The 21,593-nt window shown below is 45.3% G+C and overlaps 1 protein-coding gene across 1 annotated transcript in view; it reads right to left on the bottom strand.

The window, feature by feature from the left end:
- Positions 1-547: 547 nt before the first annotated feature.
- The window catches only part of SLC25A15 (solute carrier family 25 member 15), a 32,392-nt gene continuing 11,346 nt past the window's right edge, over positions 548-21,593 (bottom strand). The window contains exons 3-7 of the mRNA XM_040267015.1: positions 21,251-21,509; positions 9,026-9,163; positions 6,195-6,364; positions 4,359-4,517; positions 548-3,041 (exon numbers count right to left, since the gene is read on the bottom strand). Coding sequence (XP_040122949.1) covers positions 2,917-3,041; positions 4,359-4,517; positions 6,195-6,364; positions 9,026-9,163; positions 21,251-21,509 — 851 coding nt within the window. The 3' untranslated portion in view covers positions 548-2,916. The remainder of the gene's footprint in view (positions 3,042-4,358; positions 4,518-6,194; positions 6,365-9,025; positions 9,164-21,250; positions 21,510-21,593) is intronic.

A 21,593-nucleotide genomic window follows, 5' to 3' on the forward strand; every position in this document is an offset into this window, starting at 1 on the left:
ACAGAAACGTTTAAGGACAGGTTATTTCCTTTGAAATTCCTGCAGCCATCATCTGCAGAGGAAGATCAGCTGGCAGGCTTTGGTGGATGAGGTAAAAAGTGAGGAGAGTAAGATCTAGCTTTAATACTGGCAAAAGTTGAGAAACCCCAATTTTTCAGAATCTTGATTTTTGAAATAGAGGCGATTACAGTTGGGGGTTTTTCTTCCCTAACCCTCCAAAGTGCATCAAAATTTCTGGCAACTGACCGGTCACCTAATACTGCTTTTGCTCATAAAGAGAACTTGCTCATGGCCACCTGCAGGCCTGCTTTCCTAGAACCCAGTGCTAATAAATTGTTAAACAACTTGAGAAATTTATAGAATATCAGAACGATATTGGTTTTCTTGAATAGGATTTACTGACCTGGAGGGACTTCCCTGGCAGTCCAGTGATTTGGACTCCACGCTTCCAATGCAAGGGACGCATGTTCAATCCCTGTCAGGGAACTAAAAGCCCACGAGCTGCACGGTGTGGCCAAAAAGAATTTACTGACCTGGAATAGAACTATCCAAACTTGTATCAAGAAGTTTATTTTAAAAAATAGCATAGCATCCTGGCAAATCAGTCACATCACATCCACAGCCTGGTGGAGGGAAAGTAATTTTTGAGGGCCAAGTTTCATCACTGCAGTGTATAGATAACATGGATTTTTATCAGTAGTTGTTTTACATCAGGAATTTTGTTGACAAAGAACAATGCTAATTGCAATAAAACCACCACCTTGAAATATCACCATACATGACTCAAGCATTCCTGATGGTTCTTTGCATGTATGTACTTAAATCATATAGTCACCTATTAGGCAAATAATTTAATGACAGAACACAAGAATTTCTTTACACGTAGTATTTCAAGCTACTATATTTTTGTCTGGAGTACACATCTGAAATGGTACAAATTGTACCTAAATACTGAATCATGAGTTAAGCGAATAGAATGAAACAAACAAAAACACAATTCTGACTTAAGTTCCCATTGCTTACTCCCACTCACTCTTAACTTGCCTCAGACGGTTTCTGTTGAAGAAATTCAGTTACATCTTTGCAGGACAACACAGGAGAAGTAGTACTGCCAGTGGGCTCTGGAGGAAGCCTCTTCCTGGGGGAACCAGTCCCGTTTGTTATTTTGGCTTCAGTCCAGGCCTGTCTAGATGAAGCACTACTCAGTAGCTACTGACCATTTAAATATGGAGAAAAGGTAGGTAGAAAAATGCTTTTCAAGACCAGGCATAACACGAACCCATTGGGCACAACGCTGAGCCATCCTGCCTTCCTGACCTCCTGGCTTCCAGCAGGTGGCTAGAGTCACCATCGAGGCTTCAGGGAGAACAAAAAGCTTGCAGAAACTAGAGGTTTCCCACAGGGACAGACATACGGCTGAAGGCTGTTAGTAACAACACATCAGCCGCTGAGGCCGATTAAGACCTTTTTATCAGAGCCCTGGGTGGTCCTGGGACCGGCCGGGGCAGCTCCCTTACACCAGACGACGGAGAATGGCTGCCCCTCCCAAGTCTGTAGAAACCCAATGAACTAGGGTTCGTGAGTAGTGCAGACAAACGGCATAGTTTAATAAAATGACTTGTTTCATTGATCAAGTCACACCCCAGAGACCACGTCGCTGAAATTCACGACGGCCAGAGGCCCACGTCAAAAGGCTCTCATGCTGGAAAAGCCTGACCAGGAGGGAGGGATCCTGAGACACAAATTCAGCCCAGCTCACCTAACACCCGTCACGGGGAGGGCAAGTCCTAAGGATGTTTGAGAGGAGAGCGCTTCGCCCAGGAGCAGCCTATCCCCTAGACGAAGAGCCAGGGCCTCTCTGGGCTTCCACAGACGGCTCCCTGGAGGGGCTTCTGATTGGCGGAAGCAAAGGAGGGCGTGGCCCCAAACGGAAAGAGTCCAATAGAATCCCTGGAACCCCACCCAGGCCAGGACCCAGAGACAGAAAGCAGTTCAAGGAAGCTGTCAGCCACCAGCTTCACCGAGCACCACGGCGGCGGCGGCGACGGCGGCGGCGCTGTCCCCTCAGCCCCATCCTCTAGCTCAAGCCCAGCAGAGGGGAGTCCCTTGGGAGAGGAGGGAGGAGAAGCCGACCCCGCGCTGCTTCTCAAAGGCTCCGGACCACACCCAGCCGTGTCGGGGCGCAGAATGTGGTCCTACCTGGAAGATGATTGGCACTAATTTCACAGAGGAGCATCCTAGGAGAATCCAGCATGCTTCCTCTGAAACGTCAGTCGTCAGTTGAGAACGTGAAAGCCACACCAGTATGCGGTACATTCTCCTTTTTAAAAATCTAGGACCTCTTAAGTTTTCAAGCACCACAGGAAAACGTTTTAAAAACTGTACCCACTTAGTATAGTGTACGTGCTACGCAGATTTTTTTTTTTAAAAAGAGGCCCTACATCGAGAATGGATTACGCATTTATAACCATCCTCATGAAACATGGTTACCTCAGGTTTTTTTTTTTTTTTTCTGATGTGATCTGAGATAAAACATGGAGCTACACTGTGCTTCACTCACGACACATAACCATCTAAACTGCATGGACACATACAGGTTTACGCAAAGGCCCTTGATCTAGTTCTACTCAGCCCTCCAGATTAGGTATACCTCGGACCAGCAGCCCACCTACCCTGCCTGTCCCACCATGGACAAGAGCAGCAATTTTTCTATTTCAATACAATTATGGGCAGAAATTATATGCTATAAAATAGAGGCTCTTCTATAAAGTTTAAGGTAGGAGAATGGAAGACAAAAAAAAAAATAATTTGCATGAAATCTAAATAACTCCCACATTGGTCTTGTACTCTTTGAAACCCTGAGATGAACTGCAGTCCTCAAATGCCTGCATTTGGATAGAGGTTCGCTGCAACACTTCAGTATGCTTCGAACTGGTTCATCATCAACTTCCTGCTGTATTCATAGGCCAAGAAGAGGGCCCCGTTGGCAGGGAATGCACGAATCAAGGTAGGTTTCAGTCCAGAATATAAGGCTGGTACTCCTAGAAGACAAAAGGGTGATCAAAGGCTGAGATCCTTCCCCCTCTTCTAGCAGATATCCCACGAACCCACTCAGCATGGATATTTTTACACTTACAAATCCAGACAATAGAGCTAAAACCCAACAGTTATGGAGCAGGTTTCCTTGGGCTAATGGAACTAAACAGTCTAGTGGAAACAAGGGCAAGGGCAGGTCTCCCAGTAAAGCTGGCAAACATTCACCAATCCCGTGCCTGTTAACTCCTAGTAGATGGATGTGGCAGAACGGGGCCACATGGGCTGACAGAAGGCAACCAGAGTCACAGATGGCAGCGGCTCTGCAGCTTCACGTGGGGCGAGGACCATGAGGCAGTGGGCCAGGAGCAAGAACATGCACGAGGTCAGAAATCTGACCAGTATCAGGTTTCTAGTATCAGTACTGCCCAAGGTGGTTCTGAAGATCCAATCAGATAAAGGAAGTGTGAGTACTTTGTAAAACTATGAAGTGATATGCAAATTGAAATGGGGTTACTGGGGACTTCCCTGGTGGTCTAGTGGCTAAGACTCCTCGCTCCCATTGCAGGGGGCCCAGGTTTGATCCCTGGTCAGAGAACTAAATCCCACATGCCGCAACTAAAGATTCTGCATGTCGCAATGAAGATTGAGAATCTCACATGCTGCAACTGAGACCCAGTGCAGCCAAATAAAAAAACAAACAGGGTTACTATTAGTAATAGACGTCTTGTGCCCTATCTGGGGTTGAATCAGTTTCTGCATCTTTACTGTGCTCACTCTCAAGAGACGTGCATGTGCCAAGTTTTAAGATGCACAGCGAATGCTTGAAGGACAGGTCTTTACTCACTAGTAGCATAAAATCGACTTTACACAACCGCTACTTTCAAAAGTCTTTATCCTTCCGTATAACCAAAACCTGATAGCAAATAACCTTCCGAAATGGCTTAGTGCCTTTCTCAGTCCAGCATTAAGGATGCCCACTGTTTGAAATGTCTTAGCGATTCCATTAGAGCTCAGCTTCTGATAATATTGCTTAAAACAAGTGGTGCTATACTTTAAAAATTCCCTCCAGGCTCTTTAGAAAAAAAAAATCCTGGCCTAGAGGTTAGGAGTCAGGAACTTTAAACATTCTTGAGAATAATGAAAGAACCTAAAGAAAGGGGTTTGAAAACAAATCCACAAGTGTGGGTTATATACACAGTTAGAAAAGGTTATGAGGTGGGGGAAATAGAGCCATTATCCATGTGATCAACCTCAACAAGACTAGCAGCGAAATGACTGCTCTCTGTATACACCACCTCTGGTTCTGCCAATGGCAGACTCACCTTCATTTTTCACGATGCTTATAAAGGTTCCGATAAATCCAGCCTGTTTTCCAGACATGGAAAGAACTTGAATCCTGGATTTGATACAATCCACTGGGTAAACAGCAAGCCACAGGCAGATTCCACCAAATCCACCACTTAACATCAAAGGGACAGGGCCTAGAGGAGAAAATAAGCAAATGGTATTTTGTCTCGAGCACAGGTGATGCGACATTTTCAGAGGTCAGTGCAGCGGTGACTGCAGGTGGGTGTAATTACCAATGCGGAAGCTGCGGAGCACAGTTCTCTGGGGCAACGATCTAAGAGCACAGGGTCCTTGTGATAGCCTGGGGGCATCCCTCATGATGCCAGGATCAGGGGCAGGGGCAGCTCCAGTGAGTGTCAGATTTAGGCTGGTCACTGTGACCCTCCTGCCCTGTCCTCCAGAGGCCTGCCCCCCACCTCCAACCAGAACCATCAGGCCCAGCAGCATGGGAACACCCTGCCGCGAGGAGTAAGAACAGAGGCCACGGAACCACAGGCTGCATCTTTTTTAACTTTCCCTTAAGTATTTTAATATATTAATACCCTACAGCCCTGATTCTCCCTTTACCGTGAAAATCTGAAGTTATCTTATTAAACATGACAGTTAAGCCTGGGAGCACGACGATCCTCAGAACAGGTCCAAAACACTGAATGGAGGTGTTTAAGAAAAAAAATGTAATCACCCACAAGCCAAGCATTGGGTCAAGCCACTAATGAGGATACACAAGAAGGAAGGACCCTTCTCATTGCTCTCAAAATATTATCTATCAAGGGGACTTCCCTGGTGGTCCGGTGGTTAAGATTTCACCTCCCGTTGTAGAGGGGCTTGGCTTTGATCCCTGGTCAGAGAGATAAGATCCTACATGCTGCACAGCCAAAAAAACCAAAACACAAAACAAGCAATGTTGTAACAAATTCAATAAAGATTTTTAAAAAAATGGTCCACATCAAACAAATCTTTGGGGAAAAAAAACAACAACACTATCAAGATTTACTACTAAGTTTAAGCTTATTCAGAGATTCTTTACAGGTGATTTCCCCCAGGAAAAATGATGTCTGCAATCTTCCTTAAAATGGACCCAGAGAGAATGCACAAATGGTATTCCAGTAAAATAAGTTTGGGAAGTCTTGCTCCAGTCCCTGCCTTGAGGAAATTACCTAGGTGAGAGGAAGGTGCTAGTTACCACCTGCCACCACGGTTACTCCCTGGCATCCAGAGGCGCCTAGGGCCAGGCGGACCCACCACAAGGGGACGCCGGGCACAGATTCCATAGCAACCACCACCACCCGGATACTTTGGCTGCCAGAGGCGAAGAGCTAACTTATTTGAAAAGAGCCTGATGCTGGGAAGGGATTCCCTCCTGGCTCAGACGGTAAAGCGTCTGCCCGCAATGTGGGAGACCCAGGTTCGATCCCTGGGTTAGCAAGATCCCCTGGAGAAGGAAATGGCAACCCACTCCAGTACTCTTGCCTAGAAAATTCCATGGATAGAGGAGCCTGGTGGGCTACAGTCCATGAGGTCACAAAGAGTTGGGCATGACTGAGCAACTTCACTTCTTCTTTGTTGCTGGGAAAGATTGAGGGCAGGAGGAGAAGGGGACGACAGAGGATGAGATGGCTGGATGGCATCACCGACTCAATGGATGTGAGTTTGGGTAGACTCTGGGAGTTGGTGATGGACAGGGAGGCCTGGCGTGCTGCGGTTCATGGGGTCGCAAAGAGTCGGACACGACTGAGTGACTGAACTGAACTGAACCACCACCAGGAAGCCAACACTTCAAACCCACCTGTGGGCCTCCCCAACAGGCTTACCTAATTCATCTTTCGATCTCCCCGAGGCAAAAAATGACCGGCTCAGTTCATAGCCACCAAAAAAGAAGAAGTAGCCGGGTACTTCTCGAAGTAAAGTACTTGAGAGTCCATGGTAGAAGCCCAAGGGGCCGTCCTTCCTAAAGACAGTCTTCACGACAGACCAGACTGTGCTGGGTGGAGACACAGGGTGACAGACAGTTAGGACAACGTTCACACCCATCCTGTAGGCCTGACGGAGCTCTGACCACCAAGCAGCTCGTTTTATAAACAGAGCTACCAGAATTCCAGCCCTAAAAGGCTTCTGTGGGAAGGAAATCTCTCAAACACATACAATTATTTTATAACAAGTTTACTTCATCACTTGAGCTAGTCCATGTAAAGATATTTTATTAAAATGAATGCATACATTTTTAGAAATCATTATCAAAGATCTAAAAGAGCCAATTACACCCATTTTTTCAATAGTAAGTGAAACTACAATGAGATTGTCCAAACTCAGCGAGGATGAAATAGCATTGTTCATGCCTAGTCCCCTTACCGCCCTCGATTTCTATCTCCTCAGCCTTTCTTTTGAGTGGGTATATTTTGAGAGAACTGGTTGTTCAGGTGTTTAGGGTTTTGTTTTGCTTCCATCCAGGGAAGTGAGTAAGGAGCCTTACATGTTACTTAAAGGCAAGAACAAAAGAAATTCCAAGAGCTGAAATATGTCAGGCTAGATACACCCAGTATTCAGTTCTTACAGAGGCAGGTGTGTAAGAATTTTTTACTTGAAGCAGACCAGGGCTTGAGGCAGCCAGAACACGGCACACTCTGTGCAGGCTCTTCTTCCTGATGGTGTCGGGGGTGGGCAGGCCTGTTCCTGATAGCACCAGAAACCAAGCCTATCGGCTTGGCAAGCCCCTCACTCCTCACTGTGTTCTCAACAGGTGACCTGGCTTGGACTAGAGAGGGATCAGGCCCCAGGTAACAAAGGCCACCTGCTTTTATTGATGATCTGCCTTCCCAGGCATTATCCACTAGCCAGTCCCTGCCTGCAGTGCCCTCTCCTTCTATATTGAAGAAGTAATGTAATCCAGGGTTTCCCTGATGGCTCAGCAGGCCAAGAACCTGGCTGCCAGTGCAGGAGACACAGGAGATGCAGGTTCGATCCCTGGCTGGGGAGGATCCCCTGGAGAAGGGCGTGGCAGCCCATTCCAGTGTTCTTGTCTGGAGAATCCCATGGACAGAGGAGCCTGGCACGGGACAGTCCGTAGGGTTGCAAGTGGTTGGACACGATTGAGCAACTGATGCATGCACGCACAAAGTAATTCAACTCAACACAGTTAGCCTAGTTTCAATCCAGGTCTCAACCCTCAGCTACCATATTCCCAGCTTGAGCACTGCCGTACCTAAAATATGTTTTCTTTTGTACAGGGTGTCCATCTACCAGAGTCCTTTGGATCTAACAATTACTTTTTAAGAAATACTTTAAACTGCTTTCAAGAGACAACTTTCTGGGTGCTGTTAATGCACCATTCATCTGGGCACCAGCTGTCAAAAAAGGTTCATTTGTGACTATTTGCGGAACTGCACACTTAAGATTTCCTATGATTGCTGTGTGTGTTTGTTACTGTGTGTACACTGTATTTCAGTGAAAAAAAGCATTAAAGACTTTTGAACTTCTAGGCTATGAACAATAGATTCAACTAGGTTGTAATGAGTCTCTTGGCTGCAGGAAATACGGTGCTATTACGAACCCTGTTTTCATCGGAAGGAAATTGACGACTCGGAAAATGGTCAGTGTATCTACCAGTTTTTCCCAGCAGTTTATTTATTATTGAGTTAACCTGACCAGTCATATCCATGACCAAACCTTTAGTTAGTTAAATAAGCAAATTTTGGGATGAATAAGGATAATAAATTGCTTTTTAATTCAAATAATAAATAATAACGTATATGATTCATACATTCATGGGATAACCGAAGCACTGAAGACTTGCTCAGCTTACAAGGGTTTGATGAATGTTCCTTTGTAGGTATACTTAAAAGACTTCTTCTTGTTTAGTCACTAGATCATGTCTGACTCTCTGTGACCCCATGGATTGTAGCCTGCCAGGCTCCTCTGTCCATGGGATTCTCAAGGCAAGAATACTGGAGTGGGAAGCTGTTCCCTTTCTCCAGGGGCACTTGTAGGATTAGGGAAGGGGTAAAGGAAGTTACTACCAGGATCTGGTGTGATCAGCATGAGCACTGATGTGAAACTGGGGAGTGAGCAAATATTCATCCCAGAATCCAAATCGGCACCTAGGAAAGCTCAGCCTCAGTTCCAAAGCTGCTGCTATGTGTTTCCAGGTATATTTGGAGGTCATGCCTTAGGTTCTCCACAGGCCAAATGAGGTAGAAGCCCTGCTTCTCCACTTTTAGGATATGAAATATTTGCCTACAGGGACTTCCCTGGTGGTTCAGTGGTTAAGACTCCATGCTTCCAATGCAGGGGGTGCCAGTTCGATCCCTGATCGTGGCACTAAGATCCCACACACCTCACGGCACAGCCTCCCCCCCCCCAACAAAAAAATTTTTTTAATTAGGAAAAATAATAAATCATTGTTAAAAAAAAAGTCTCTTGCCTACATTCTTGGGTGGGTGGTGGGTCCAACCATCCCAAACTGTCCATTCAGAAAATGATTCATGGATTGGTGGGCACCGGCGGGGGGATGGGGGGGTGTGGTGGCGGGGAGTGTATGGAGTAGATAAACTGTTTTGTCTCTTAATTATAGCATAATGTAAAATTTAAAAATATTCCTTACACCAAGGCAACAGAGACCCAGCATTTGTACATGGGCAGCACTTACTTCTGGCTTTTGGCTATCTTTCCCGACGTCTCCATCTCGTACATGGTCTGTAGCCGGCACTTCACCAGCTCCGTGGGGCAGAGGACCAGAGCAGCAAAGGCAGAGGCGAAGGAGCCGGCAGCTGCGTTCTGCAGATCACTGGAAGGATGCAAGCACAGGCGGCCAGTTATTCATTCACTCGGCACTGGGCGTGCTCCAACACGGATGGTAAAGCAGAGCGAGCACAGGTGGAGAGGAATGCTCCTTCAGCGCCCACCAGGCGCCCATCCGGCTTCCTCTGAGGAGCCCCCACCCCGTGGGGGTGATAGCGGCACCCTGACTCCCGGGAAGAATGATGCTTAAGAGATGACACCAATGTGCTCAGTCACGCAGCTGCTAAGTGGCAATGCTAGGCTTCAAACCCAGGTCTGTCTGATGGCAAACCCATGCTTCTTTTACTAGTCACAGAGCTATGGCTTGGACCCCACCCCCAGATTCCAATGTTAAAGCCTTCACCCTCCATGTGATAGTACCTGGAGGAAAGTCTTTGGGGGGTAATTAGTTTGAGATGGAGTCTTGATGTGGTTAGTGGAAGACACTGGAGAGCAGGCTGGTGTTCTCTCCGCCATGTGAGAGGTCAGGCAGGTCCCTCTGCAAACCGGGAGACGGCCCTTCACTGGACACCAAATGAGCCAGCACCTACCTCATTCCTGGACTTCCTAGCCTCCAGAACTGTGAGAAACAAATGTTTATTTTTAAACCACCCAGTCTTGGGTATTTTCTTCTAGCAGTCAGAACTAAGACAAAAAAGTAACACAGAGAAACCAAATATGGAAGAAAAAATTTCCCAAGGTGCCACCACCCCAAACACATACTCATTAATACTTCACTGTGTTTGCTGCTGAGCTTTAAATAAAACTAGTTTTCAAGGCCATCCCTATATGCCCTGCATCCAGCCCAGAGCAACAACAAGTGGAATGTAACTACTACAGATGAAACTAAGATCACAGCATCTGGTCCCATCACTTCATGGCAAATAGATGGCAAAACAGTGGAAACAGAGACAGAATTTATTTTGGGGGGCTACAAAATCACTGCAGATGGTGACTGCAGCCATGAAGTTAAAAGACGCTTGCTCCTTGGAAGAAAAGTTACGACCAACCTAGACAGCTTATTAAAAAGCAGAGACATTACTTGGCCAACAAAGGTCCATCTAGTCAAAGCTATGGTTTTTCCAGTAGTCATGTATGGATGTGAGAGTTGAACTATAAAGAAAGCTGAGCGCTGAAGAATTGATGCTTTTGAACTGTGGTGTTGGAGAAGACTCTTGAGAGTCCCTTGAAGGGACTAGATCTGATAGACAGACTAGATCTGATGAACTATGGACAGAGGTTCATGACATTGTATAGGACACAGGGATCAAGACAATCCCCCATGGAAAAAAAATGCAAAAAAGCAAAATGGCTGTCTGAGGAGGCCTTACAAATAGCTGCGAAAAGAAGAGAAGGTAAAAGCAAAGGAGAAAAGGAAAGATATACCTATTTGAATGCAGAGTTCCAAAGACTAGCAAGGAGAGATAAGAAAGCCTTCCTCAGTGATCAATGCAAAGAAATAGAGGAAAACAACAGAATGGGAAAGACTAGAGATCTCTTCAAGAAAATGAGAGATACCAAGGGAACATTTCATGCAGAGATGGGTTCAATAAAGGACAGAAATGGTATGGACCTAACAGAAGCAGAAGATATTAAGAAGAGGTGTCAAGAATACACAGAAGAACTGTACAAAAAAGATCTTCATGACCCAGATAATCACGATGGTGTGATCACTCACTTAGAGCCAGACATCCTGCAATGTGAAGTCAAGTGGGCCTTAGAAAGCATCACCATGAACAAAGCTAGTGGAGGTGATGGAATTCCAGTTGAGCTATTTCAAATCCTAAAAGATGATACTGTGAAAGTGCTGCACTCAATATGTCAGCAAATTTGGAAAACTCAGCAGTGGCCACAGGACTGGAAAAGGTCAGTTTTCATTCCAATCCCAAAGAAAGGCAATGCCAAAGAATGCTCAAACTACTGCACAGTTGCACTCATCTCACACACTAGTAAAGTAATGCTCAAAATTCTCCAAGCCAGGCTTCAGCAATATGTGAACCATGAACTTCCAGATATTCACGCTGGTTTTAGAAAAGGCAGAGGAACCAGAGATCAAATTACTAACATCATTGGATCATTGAAAAAGCAAGAGAGTTCCAGAAAAACATGTATTTCTGCTTTACTGACTATGCCAAAGCCTTTGACTGTGTGGATCACAATAAACTGTGGAAAATTCTGAAAGAGATGGGAATACCAGACCACCTGACCTGCCTCTTGAGAAACCTCTATGCAGGTCAGGAAGCAACAGTTAGACCTGGACATGGAACAACAGACTGGTTCCAAATAGGAAAAGGAGTACGTCAAGGCTGTATATTGTCACCCTGCTTATTTAACTTCTATGCAGAGTACATCATAAGAAACGCTGGGTGGGATGAAGCACAAGCTGGAATCAAGATTGCTGGGAGAAATATCAATAACCTCAGATATGCAGATGACACCACCCTTATGGCAGAAAGTGAAGAGGAACTAAAGAACCTCTTGATGAAAGTGAAAGAGGAGAGTGAAAAAGTTGGCTTAAAGCTCAACATTCAGAAAACTAAGATCAAGGCATCTGGTCCCATCACTTCATGGCAAGTAGATGGGGAAACAGTGTCACATTTTTTTTGGTGGGGGTGGGGGGCCTCCAAAATCACTGCAGATGGTGATTGCAGCCATGAAATTAAAAGATGCTTACTCCTTGGAAGGAAAGTTATGACCAACCTAGACAGCATATTAAAAAGCAGAGAAGGCTTTTGGTTTTAAAAGGCTATGGTTTTTCCAGTAGTCATGTATGGATGTGAGAGTTGGACTATAAAGAAAGCTGAGCGCAGAAGAATTGATGCGTTTGAACTGTGGTGTTGGAGAAGAATCTTGAGAGTCCCTTGGACTGCAAGGAGATCCAACCAGTCCATCCTAAAGGAAATCAGTCCTGAATTTTCATTGGAAAGACTGATGCTGAAGCTGAAACTCCAATACTTTGGCCACCTGATGCAAAGAAAGAAAAAAAAAGTGAAGTTGCTCAGTTGTGTCTGACTCTCTGCAACCCCAAGGCCTGTAGCCTACCAGGTTCCTCCATCCATGGGATTTTCCAGGCAAGAATACTGGAGTGGGTTGCCATTTCCTTCTCCAGGAGATCTTCCCAATCCAGGGACTGAACACATTGTAGGCAGACACTTTGCTGTCTGAGCCACCAGGGCATGGGAAGAGCTGACTCATTGGAAAAGACCCTGATGCTGGGAAACATTGAAGGCAGGAGGAGAAGGGGATGACAGAGGATGAGATGGTTGGATGGCATCACCAACACAATGGACATGAGTTTGAGTAAACTCCAGGAGTTGGTGATGGACAGGGAGGCCTGGCGTGCTGCAGTCCATGGGGTCGCAGAGTCAGACACGACTGAGCGGCTGAACTGATGAAAACCCAGGATAAATTTTGAAGCAAAAAGTTGCTCATTGCAAAAAGACTTTCCAGCTCAGCTGATGACCTCTTGGAGCTCAGCCACAGAGGGGCACGGGTGTGGCATAGTGGTGCCACAGGAGGCGGGCAGCCAGTGTGAGTCAGCAAGCTCGATGCTTGTAGGGCAGATGGCAAAGCTGGAAATCTAGATGGAGGAATGAAGGCACATAAATACAGAAAGAGAAGAATTCACTTCATCTTTCATCTCACATGGGTTTAACACCACCAGCCTGAGGCACCAGCAGGGCTGTGAAGCTGGAACCCGCTAAGAGTTCCAGAATATGGGGAAAAGTACACAAAACAAATTGCCAGGAAGACTCCTGACGGTTCATGGACATCAGCAAAGGAGGCCGTCTCCAAGCCGCAGGGCAGGGTTCCGTCATGAGGGCGCCACTGGTGTGTGTGGGGACAGTCTTTAGCTGGGCTGAAGGACTGAGCTGCTCACAGCAACACGTGGTCATGACGCTGACCTGTTAAATCCCAGCAAAAGGCTGTCACTGACAACTAGAGCAACTCACAGACCTCCAGAAGACCCCAAAGGTAACTCCCAGGGCAGCCTGCCAGGTAGAAAGGTCCCCTCATGATTCATCTCCCATCTGGAAGTAAATGCCTAATAGACACACCACATTCAGCTGTCCTAAAGTTACAATAAACCAACCCACTTACATCAATGGGCAGTCATCAGGACAGGAAATCAGTAAGGAAACACAGGTCCTAAATGACACGTAAGACCAAACAGACTTAACTCCTATTTATAGAACATTCCCTCAGAGAGCAGTATACATTCTTCTCAAGAGCACATGGAACAATCTCCAGAATAGGTCACATGCTGGGCCACAAATCAAGCCTTGGTAAATTTAATAAAATTGAAGTCATATCAAACATCTTTTCCAGCCACAATGCTATGATATTAGAAATCAATCACAAGAAAACTGTAAAAACAAACAAACAAAAAAAACCCACCAAATATGTGGAGACTAAACAATGTTTCTAAGCAACCAATGGACCATTGAAGAAACCAAGGAGGCAATAAAAAAATTACCTATATGAAAAGCAACTATACTTCAATCTTAAAAGTTTAAAAAAAATTTCCTAGAGACAAATGACAATGAAAACAAAACAATCCAAAACCTATGGGACGCAGCAAAAGTAGTTCTATGAGGGAATTTTATAGCAATACAATCTTACATCAGGAAACAAGAAAAATCTAAAAAAAAAAAAAATCTTAATCTGACATCTAAAGCAACTAGAAAAAGAACAGATAAAACTCAACATTAGTAAAAGGAAAAAAACCAAAGACCAGAACAGAAATAAATAAGAGATGAAGAAAATAATAGAAATGATCAATGAAACTAAAAGCTTAGCCAGACTTATCAAGAAAAAATGGGAGAGGGCTCAAGTCAATAAAGTTAGAAATAAAAAAGGAGAAGTTACAACCACACTACAGAAATACAAAGGATCATAAGAGGCTACTGTGCTTAGTCACTCAGTCATGTCCAACTCTCTGCGACCCCATGGACTGTACCTGCCGGGCTCCTCTGTCCATGGGGATTCTCCAGGCAAGAATACTGGAGTGGGTTGCCATGTCTTCCCCTCCAGGGGATCTTCCCATCTCAGGGATCAAACCCAGGTCTCCCACATTGCAGGTCGATTCTTTTTACCGTCTGAGCCACCAGGGAAGCCCATGAGAGACTACTACAAGCAACCATATGCCAACAAAATGGACAACCTAGAAGAAATGGACAAAGTCTTAGAAAGGTACAACCTTCCAAGACTGAACCAGGAAGAAACAGAAAATATGAACAGACCAGTCACAAGTACTGAAATTGAAAATGATTAAACGGCTTTTAACATGGGACTTCCCTGGTGGTCCAGTGGTTAAGAACCCTCCCTGCAATGCAGGGGACATGAGTTTGATCCCTGGTCAGGGAACTAAGATTCCACATGCTGCAGGCCAACTGAGCCCTGGAGCTGCAACTACAGAGTCCTGTGCTCTGGAGCCTGTGTGTCACGACTAGAGTCTGTGAGTGGCAGTGAAGATCCCGCATGCTGCAACTAAGTGAAAGTGAAAAAGCGAAAGTGAAGTTGCTCAGCCGTATCCGACTCTTAGTGACCCCATGGACTGCAGCCTACCAGGCCCTTCCGTTCATGGAATTCTCCAGTTAAGAATACTGGAGTGGGTTGCCATTGCCTTCTCCAACTACAAAGCTACACTAATCAAACAAAAAACTGGCAAAAAAAAAAAAAAAAAATGAAGCAACATAACAGGACAGAAAGTCCAGAGATAAACCTACACACCTGTGGTCATTAATCTATGACAAAGGAGACAAAAACATACAATTGAGAAAAGACAGTCTCTTCAATAAGTGGTGCTGGGGAAAATGGACAGCTACAGGTAAAAGAATGAAGTTAGAACATTCTCTAACACCAGACACAAAAATAAACTCAAAATGGATTACAAATCTAAATGCAAGACCAGACACTATAAAACTCAGAGGAAAACAGGTAGAACACTGACAATCTGCAGCAATATCTTTTTGAATCTGCCTTCCAGAGTGATGAAAATAAAAACAAAAATAAACAAATGGGACCTAATTAAACTTAAAAGCATTTGCACAGCACAGGAGACCATAAGAAAACAAAAAGACAACTCACAGAATAGGAGAAAATATTTGCAAACAAAGGAACCAACAAAGGATTTATCTCCAGAAATATACAAACAGCTTGTGCAACTCTAATCAAAAAAACCACCCAATCAAAAAATGGGCAGAAGATCCAGACATTTCTCCAAGGAAGATACACAGATAGCCAAAAAGCACATGGAAGATGTTTCACATCACTAATTATTAGAGAAATGCAAACCAAAACTACAATGAGGTATCACCTCACACTGGTCAGAACAGCCATCATCAAAAAGCCTAGAGACAAACGCTGGAGAGGGTATGGAGAAGAGGAAAGCCGCTTACACTGTTGGTGGGAATGTAAATCTGTACAACCACTGTGGAGAACAGTGTGAAGGTTCCTAAAAAGCTAAAATTAGAAATAAAAATAGAAAATGATCCAGCAATCCCACTTCTAGGCATATATCCGGAGAAAACCATACTTTGAAAAGATACATGTACCCCAGTGTTCACTGAGGCACTGTTTACAATAGTCAAGACATGGAAGCAACCTAATTGTCCATTGACAGAGGAATGGATAATGAAGATGTGGTACATATATACATGGAATATTATTCAGCCATTAAAAAAAACAATGAAATAATGCGTTTTGCAGCAACATCAATGGCCCAAGAGATTATCATACTAAGTGAAGTAAATCAAAGACAAATATCATACAATATCATTTATATGTGGAATCTAAAAAAAAATTAAACAAATGAACTTATTTACAAAAACAAACTCACAGACTTCAAAAACAAACTTAAGGTTACCAAAGGGGAAACATGGGAATAAATTAGGAGTTTGGGATTAACATATACACACTACTATATATAATCAAGTCAGTTCAGTCGCTCAGTCTGTCCGACTCTTTGTGACCCCATGGACTGCAGCACACCAGGCTTCCCTGTCCATCACCAACCTCTCAGAGCTTGCTCAAACTCATGTCCATCAAGTCACTGATGCCATCCAACTGTCTCATCCTCTGTCATCCCCGTCTCTTCCTGCCTTCAATCTTTCCCAGCATCAGGGTCTTTTCCAGTGAGTCAGTTCTTCGCATCAGGTGGCCAAAGTATTGGAGTTTCAACTTCAGCATCAGTCCTTCCAATGAATATTCAGGACTGATTTCCTTTAGGATTGACTGGTTTGATCTCCTTGCAGTCAATCAACAAGGGCCTACTATATAGCACAGGGAACACTAGTCAATATTCTATATTAATCTACATGGGAAAACAATCTTAAAAAGAATGGAGATAGTTAGATATATATATCTATATATCTAATTATCACTTAGCTATACACCTAAAACTAATAACATTGTAAATCAAATATACACCGAAATAAAATAAAAATTAAATTTAAAAAATAGTGTTTTGGAAAGCATTAAAAAGTTACAATAAGCTAATGGTTACAGAAACTGGAGTCAAACATTACTACATGCAAAGCTTACTTTACTGTGCTTCACTTTACTGCACTTTGAAGACACTGCATTTTTTAAAATCGAAGGTTTGTGGCAACCCCAAGTTGTCACATGATGGCTAGTATTTTTTTAGCAATGAAGTATTTTAAAATTGGGCTTCCTAGGTTTTACCTACTTTCAGGAGACCTAGATTCAAGCCCTGCATTGGGAAGAATCCCTGGAGAAGGAAATGGCAATCCACTCCAGTATTCTTTTTTGGGAAATCCCATGGACAGAGGAGCCTGGCGGGCTGCAGTCTATGGGGTCACAAGACTCAGACATGACTTAGTGACTAAGCCACCACTTTAAAATTAAGGTAGGTACATTGGATTTTGAGGCATAATACTATTGCACACTTAACAGACTGCCTTTCCCTCCTCCAGGGGATCTTCCCAATCCAGGAATCAAACCCAGATCTCCACGCTGCATTGCAGGTGGATTCTTTACCAGCTGAGCCACAAGGGAAGCCCACAGTATGGTGTAAACTTAACTTGATATGCACTGGGAAACCAATCTGGAACCAAACCCAGAATATCTGACATGTGCCTGCACAAAGCCAAGGGCCGTCTGCCCTCTCCAATTTGATTTCCTGCCTCTGGTGGCCTGGCATTGGTGCCTTAGGTGACTGTGAAGTGGGTGCCCAGGGCCAAGCCAGCCTATTGCACACCCAGGCCTCAGAAGAGCTGGCTTGGAGAAGGCTCTCTTTCAGGAGGGAGACGCTGGCCTTCCTTTTAGAGAATGACATGTCAGAGCATTACCAGAAGAGCCAGCTCCACAGTTGCACTGGCACCCAGCTTTCTAGGGGTGGGGACTGCCAGACACTGTCCCCTCCAGCCTTCCCACTTCATTCCTGCTTGGCTTGTTTGTCAAAACCAAAGCTTAAATGGTTTGTCTCTTGGCTAGCCTGCAGATCTGTACTTGGCCTCCCTCTGGGGCTCTCTGTCAACCTGCTGACAGGCCATAGTCAATTAGGGTCATTGACCAGGGTTGGCCAAGCTTGCTGGAACAAAGGTGGCAGTGATAAACGCAGACGGCTATTCAATCTAAGAGGCAGCAACGCCTGAATGAACCCCAAGCATGCTGACACAGGGCAGCACAAGGCCAAGTCTGATCTGCAGTGGACTTTGGCTTTCTAATAAATACTTTTTGCACAGGTGAGGGACACGGGCCTCAGGCTGTGCCTGTAGTATAAACGTTTAGACCTGGAGCTCAAGTGGCAGTCAGTGTGGCTGGGATTGGTAAGAATCAACTGTTTTTGTCACCCACTCGACAACCTGTGTATTCCTGCTGTGTCAGACTCCTTCCAGCCAAGGATGGAAAGAGAACACTACTCAGGGGCGTGTTCAAACTGAGGACAGACAAATATTTACAGCAGTCTTGCAGAAATTCACCAGGTGCCCACAAGCAGGTCTTTGCTTTTGCTGCATCTGCGTAACTGTTAATCTTATCTCTGGACCTGACCTCCTACAAAGTACTCGAGAGGCTGCCAGTGGTCTGATGGGCAGAGCGCTGGCTGCAGGGTGCAGAAGACATGGCTGGGGTCCCAGCTGCATCACGTATCAGCCCGTGTCAGTTGTCTGTGCCAGAGTTTCCCTGCCTGTGAAACAGAGACCACCGCCTGCCTGGATGCTCTCACAGGACCACGGGCTGAGGGCTAGGGAACCATGGCATGCATGTCAGGGCTTCACAAGCTCTCAGGCAGTATATGCTCAATGGTAATGAGCAACACTGCTCTGCAGGATGAAAGAGATAGCAGGTCCCTGTCCCCCAGGTTCCAAAAAAAAAAGGCAAGGAGGGCTTCCCTGGGTGGTTCATTGGTGGAGAATTTGCCTGCCAAGGTAGGAGATGTGGGTTTGATCCCTGGTCTGGGAGGATCCCACCTGCCAAAGATTAACTAAGCACAACTACTGAGCCTGTGCTTCAGAGCCCTGGAGCTGCAACTACTGAGCCCAAATGTTGCAACTACTGAAGTTCACGTGCCCCAGAGCCTGTGCTCTGCAACAAGAGAAGCCACCGCAATGAGAAGCCGGCACACAGAGTAGCCCCTGCTCACCACAACTAGAGAAAAGCCTGCACAGCAAAGACAACCCGGCATAGACCCAAATAAATGAATAATTTGTTTTTCTTGTTTTAAAAAAAGGCAAAGGTGCTGGTTAAGCCAAGTGAAACAGAAGACTTCTTCACTGCAGGATCTGCTCCGAATCTCCTGTGGTTACTCCTTCTCCAAGAATGCTATGCTATGTCGCTTCAGTCATGTTTGGCTCTTTGCAACCCTGTGAACTGTAGCCCGCCAGGCTCCTATATCTATGGGATTCTCCAAGCAACAATACTGGAGTAGGTTGCTATGCCCTCCTCCAGGGGATCTTCCTGACCCAGGGATTGAACCCACGTCTCATTATGTCTCCCGAATTGGCAGGCAGGTTCTTTATCACTAGCAGTACCAAGGAGGCTAAAGAAGATTAAAGTTACAGGTTTTTTTCAGCTAAAAATTCTCTCCCTCGAGTGGAAAGAGCTCCAGTCACAGCTGTATCCTTCCTGTCTGTCTCTACATGGGATACCACATTCTCCTGTTTTGGCTTCAGCTTATTTTTTTACTTCCTCTTTTTTCCTGACCCCTCCTTGCTGGATGATCCTACAATCCATGCTCAGTCCTACAGACATGTCTCCCTGGGTGATTTCATCCAGTTCCGAGCCTTTAAAAAAAAAACAAAAAAACAAGTCCCATCCATCAAGATAAAATGACTGCCTATAAACAGGCACCTCTCCAGGGAACTGCAGAGAAGACTTTTGTACAAAGGCAATCTACTGTAGCCACATGGGACCTATGGTTGCAACAGGATCTCAAATTCCCACCAAAATCCCAGCCAAGACTGCCCTCTGCACCTGTGAAGATAAGAATACTTTTAAATGATACAAAGTAAATCTGGGCTTCCCTGGTGGTCCAGTGGTTAAGAGTCTGCCTTGCAATGCAAGGGACACTGGTTAGATTCCTGGTCTGGGAAGATCCCACCTGCCACAGGGCAAGCCCATGCTCCACAATGACCAAGCCTGTGCTCTTCAGCCTGGGAGCTGCAATTACTGAGGCCCCCTGTGCCAGAGAGCCTGTGTTCTGCAAGAGCAGCCTCAACGAGAAGCCCGTGCTTTTCAACAGAGTCCCTACTTGCCCTAACTAGAGAAAGCCCGTGTGCAGCAACAAGGACCCAACACAGCCAAAAGGAAATATTTAAAAAACAATAATAAAATAAATCAATGTTCAAAAGAGCTAAGGGTTAACGGCCCAGTGCTTTCCAAATTCCTTTCATCTCTGTATAATAAATACCCAAGAGACGACCAAGTACATGCCAAAGTCTGATGTTTGGGGCACATGTGGCCCAGAAAACAGACCCTCACCTGCATCTTCTCAGATGCTCTGACCCTCCTTAAGATTCTAACTTCCTCCTCAAACCTCTTTGACTGCATTTGGCTGATGACGTGGAACCCAAAACTCGGATCACGAGTCGGATCTCTGGTTTAAGTTCTGCACTTCCGTCTCAAGAAGCGGCACGTGTGAGCAGCATTTGAAAAGCGTGTTCCCCGAATATCGCATGATATCACTTACAGGTGGAATCTGATTTTTTAAAATGGCACCAATGAACTTATTTACAAAACAGAAACAGACTCACGGATCATAGTATCAAACTTCTAATTACTAAAGGGGAAATGGTGGTGGGAAGGATAAATTAGGAGATTGGGATGAGCATACACATACTACTATATATGAAATAGATAACCAACAGGGTCCTACTATATAGCACAGGGAACTCTATGTGGGAAATATAGTCTGAAACAACCTATGTGGGAAAAATAGTCTGAAAAAGAATGGATATATGTATAACTGAGTCACCTTGCTGTACAGCTGAAACAACACTGTAAATGAACTATACTCCAATCAAAAGGAAAAAACTGGACTTCCCTGGTGATACAGTGGATAGGAATATGCCTGCCAAGGTAGGGGACATGAGTTCAATCCCTGGTCCAGGAAGATTTCACATGCCATGGAGCAACCAAGCCCGTGTGCTGCAACCACTGAGTCCACACAATTACCGACGCCCATGTGCCTGGAGCCTGTGTTCCATAAAAAAGCTACTGCAACGGGAAGCCTGCATACCGCCATGAAGAGTAGCCCCCTCACTCTCTGCAACAAGAGAAAGCCCATGCACAGCAGTGAAGACCCAGGTGAACCAAAAAATAATACTAATAATAAAAGAAAAGAAAAATAATCCTTGAAAAAGAAAGATAAGCATCTTCCTGAAGAATGGGAGGAAGGTGAGGGTGGCTGGTTCTCCGTGGTGGATTGTGGGCAACTCTTTTACATAACACATATGTATGTGCTTGCCCAGTTTCCTATGACAGTGATGGATCACTTCAGAATCAAAAAGTGGTTACTGTTAAAACAAAAAAAAAAAAAAAAAGGAAATGTTCTTCCCAATAAGGTCTCTTAAAGCTCTTGACCAAATAAGTGCTGCTTTTCAAACAAAGAGGGTCGGCGCCCTCAACTCACCTCAGCTTCGCCTGCCGGTCCAATCCGACCACTTTCCGCACCACCTGCTGGCAGAAGCCGTAGCACATGAAGAGGACGGAGTTCTCGGCGATGTTGGCGATGAGCGCCGGGCTGGTTCCCTTGTAGAAGCCTCGGAAGCCCACCTGGGAGTAGGTCTTGAGGCAGCAATCGGTGAGGCCCCGGTACAGGTCGGGGAACGTCTGCATCTTCACTTTCATGGTGTCGAAGGGCTGCCCGGTCAGGACACACGCTGTGCCCCCTGTAACCAGGACAGAGTTCTTGTCCACCCCGAGTCCATGGCTTTGTGGCAGGCTGCAGCCCCGGGGACCCTTGGAGATGAGGG

Source organism: Oryx dammah, unplaced genomic scaffold (assembly GCF_014754425.2).
Source record: "Oryx dammah isolate SB20612 unplaced genomic scaffold, SCBI_Odam_1.1 HiC_scaffold_24, whole genome shotgun sequence".
In the NCBI taxonomy this organism is placed as follows: Eukaryota; Metazoa; Chordata; class Mammalia; order Artiodactyla; family Bovidae; genus Oryx; species Oryx dammah.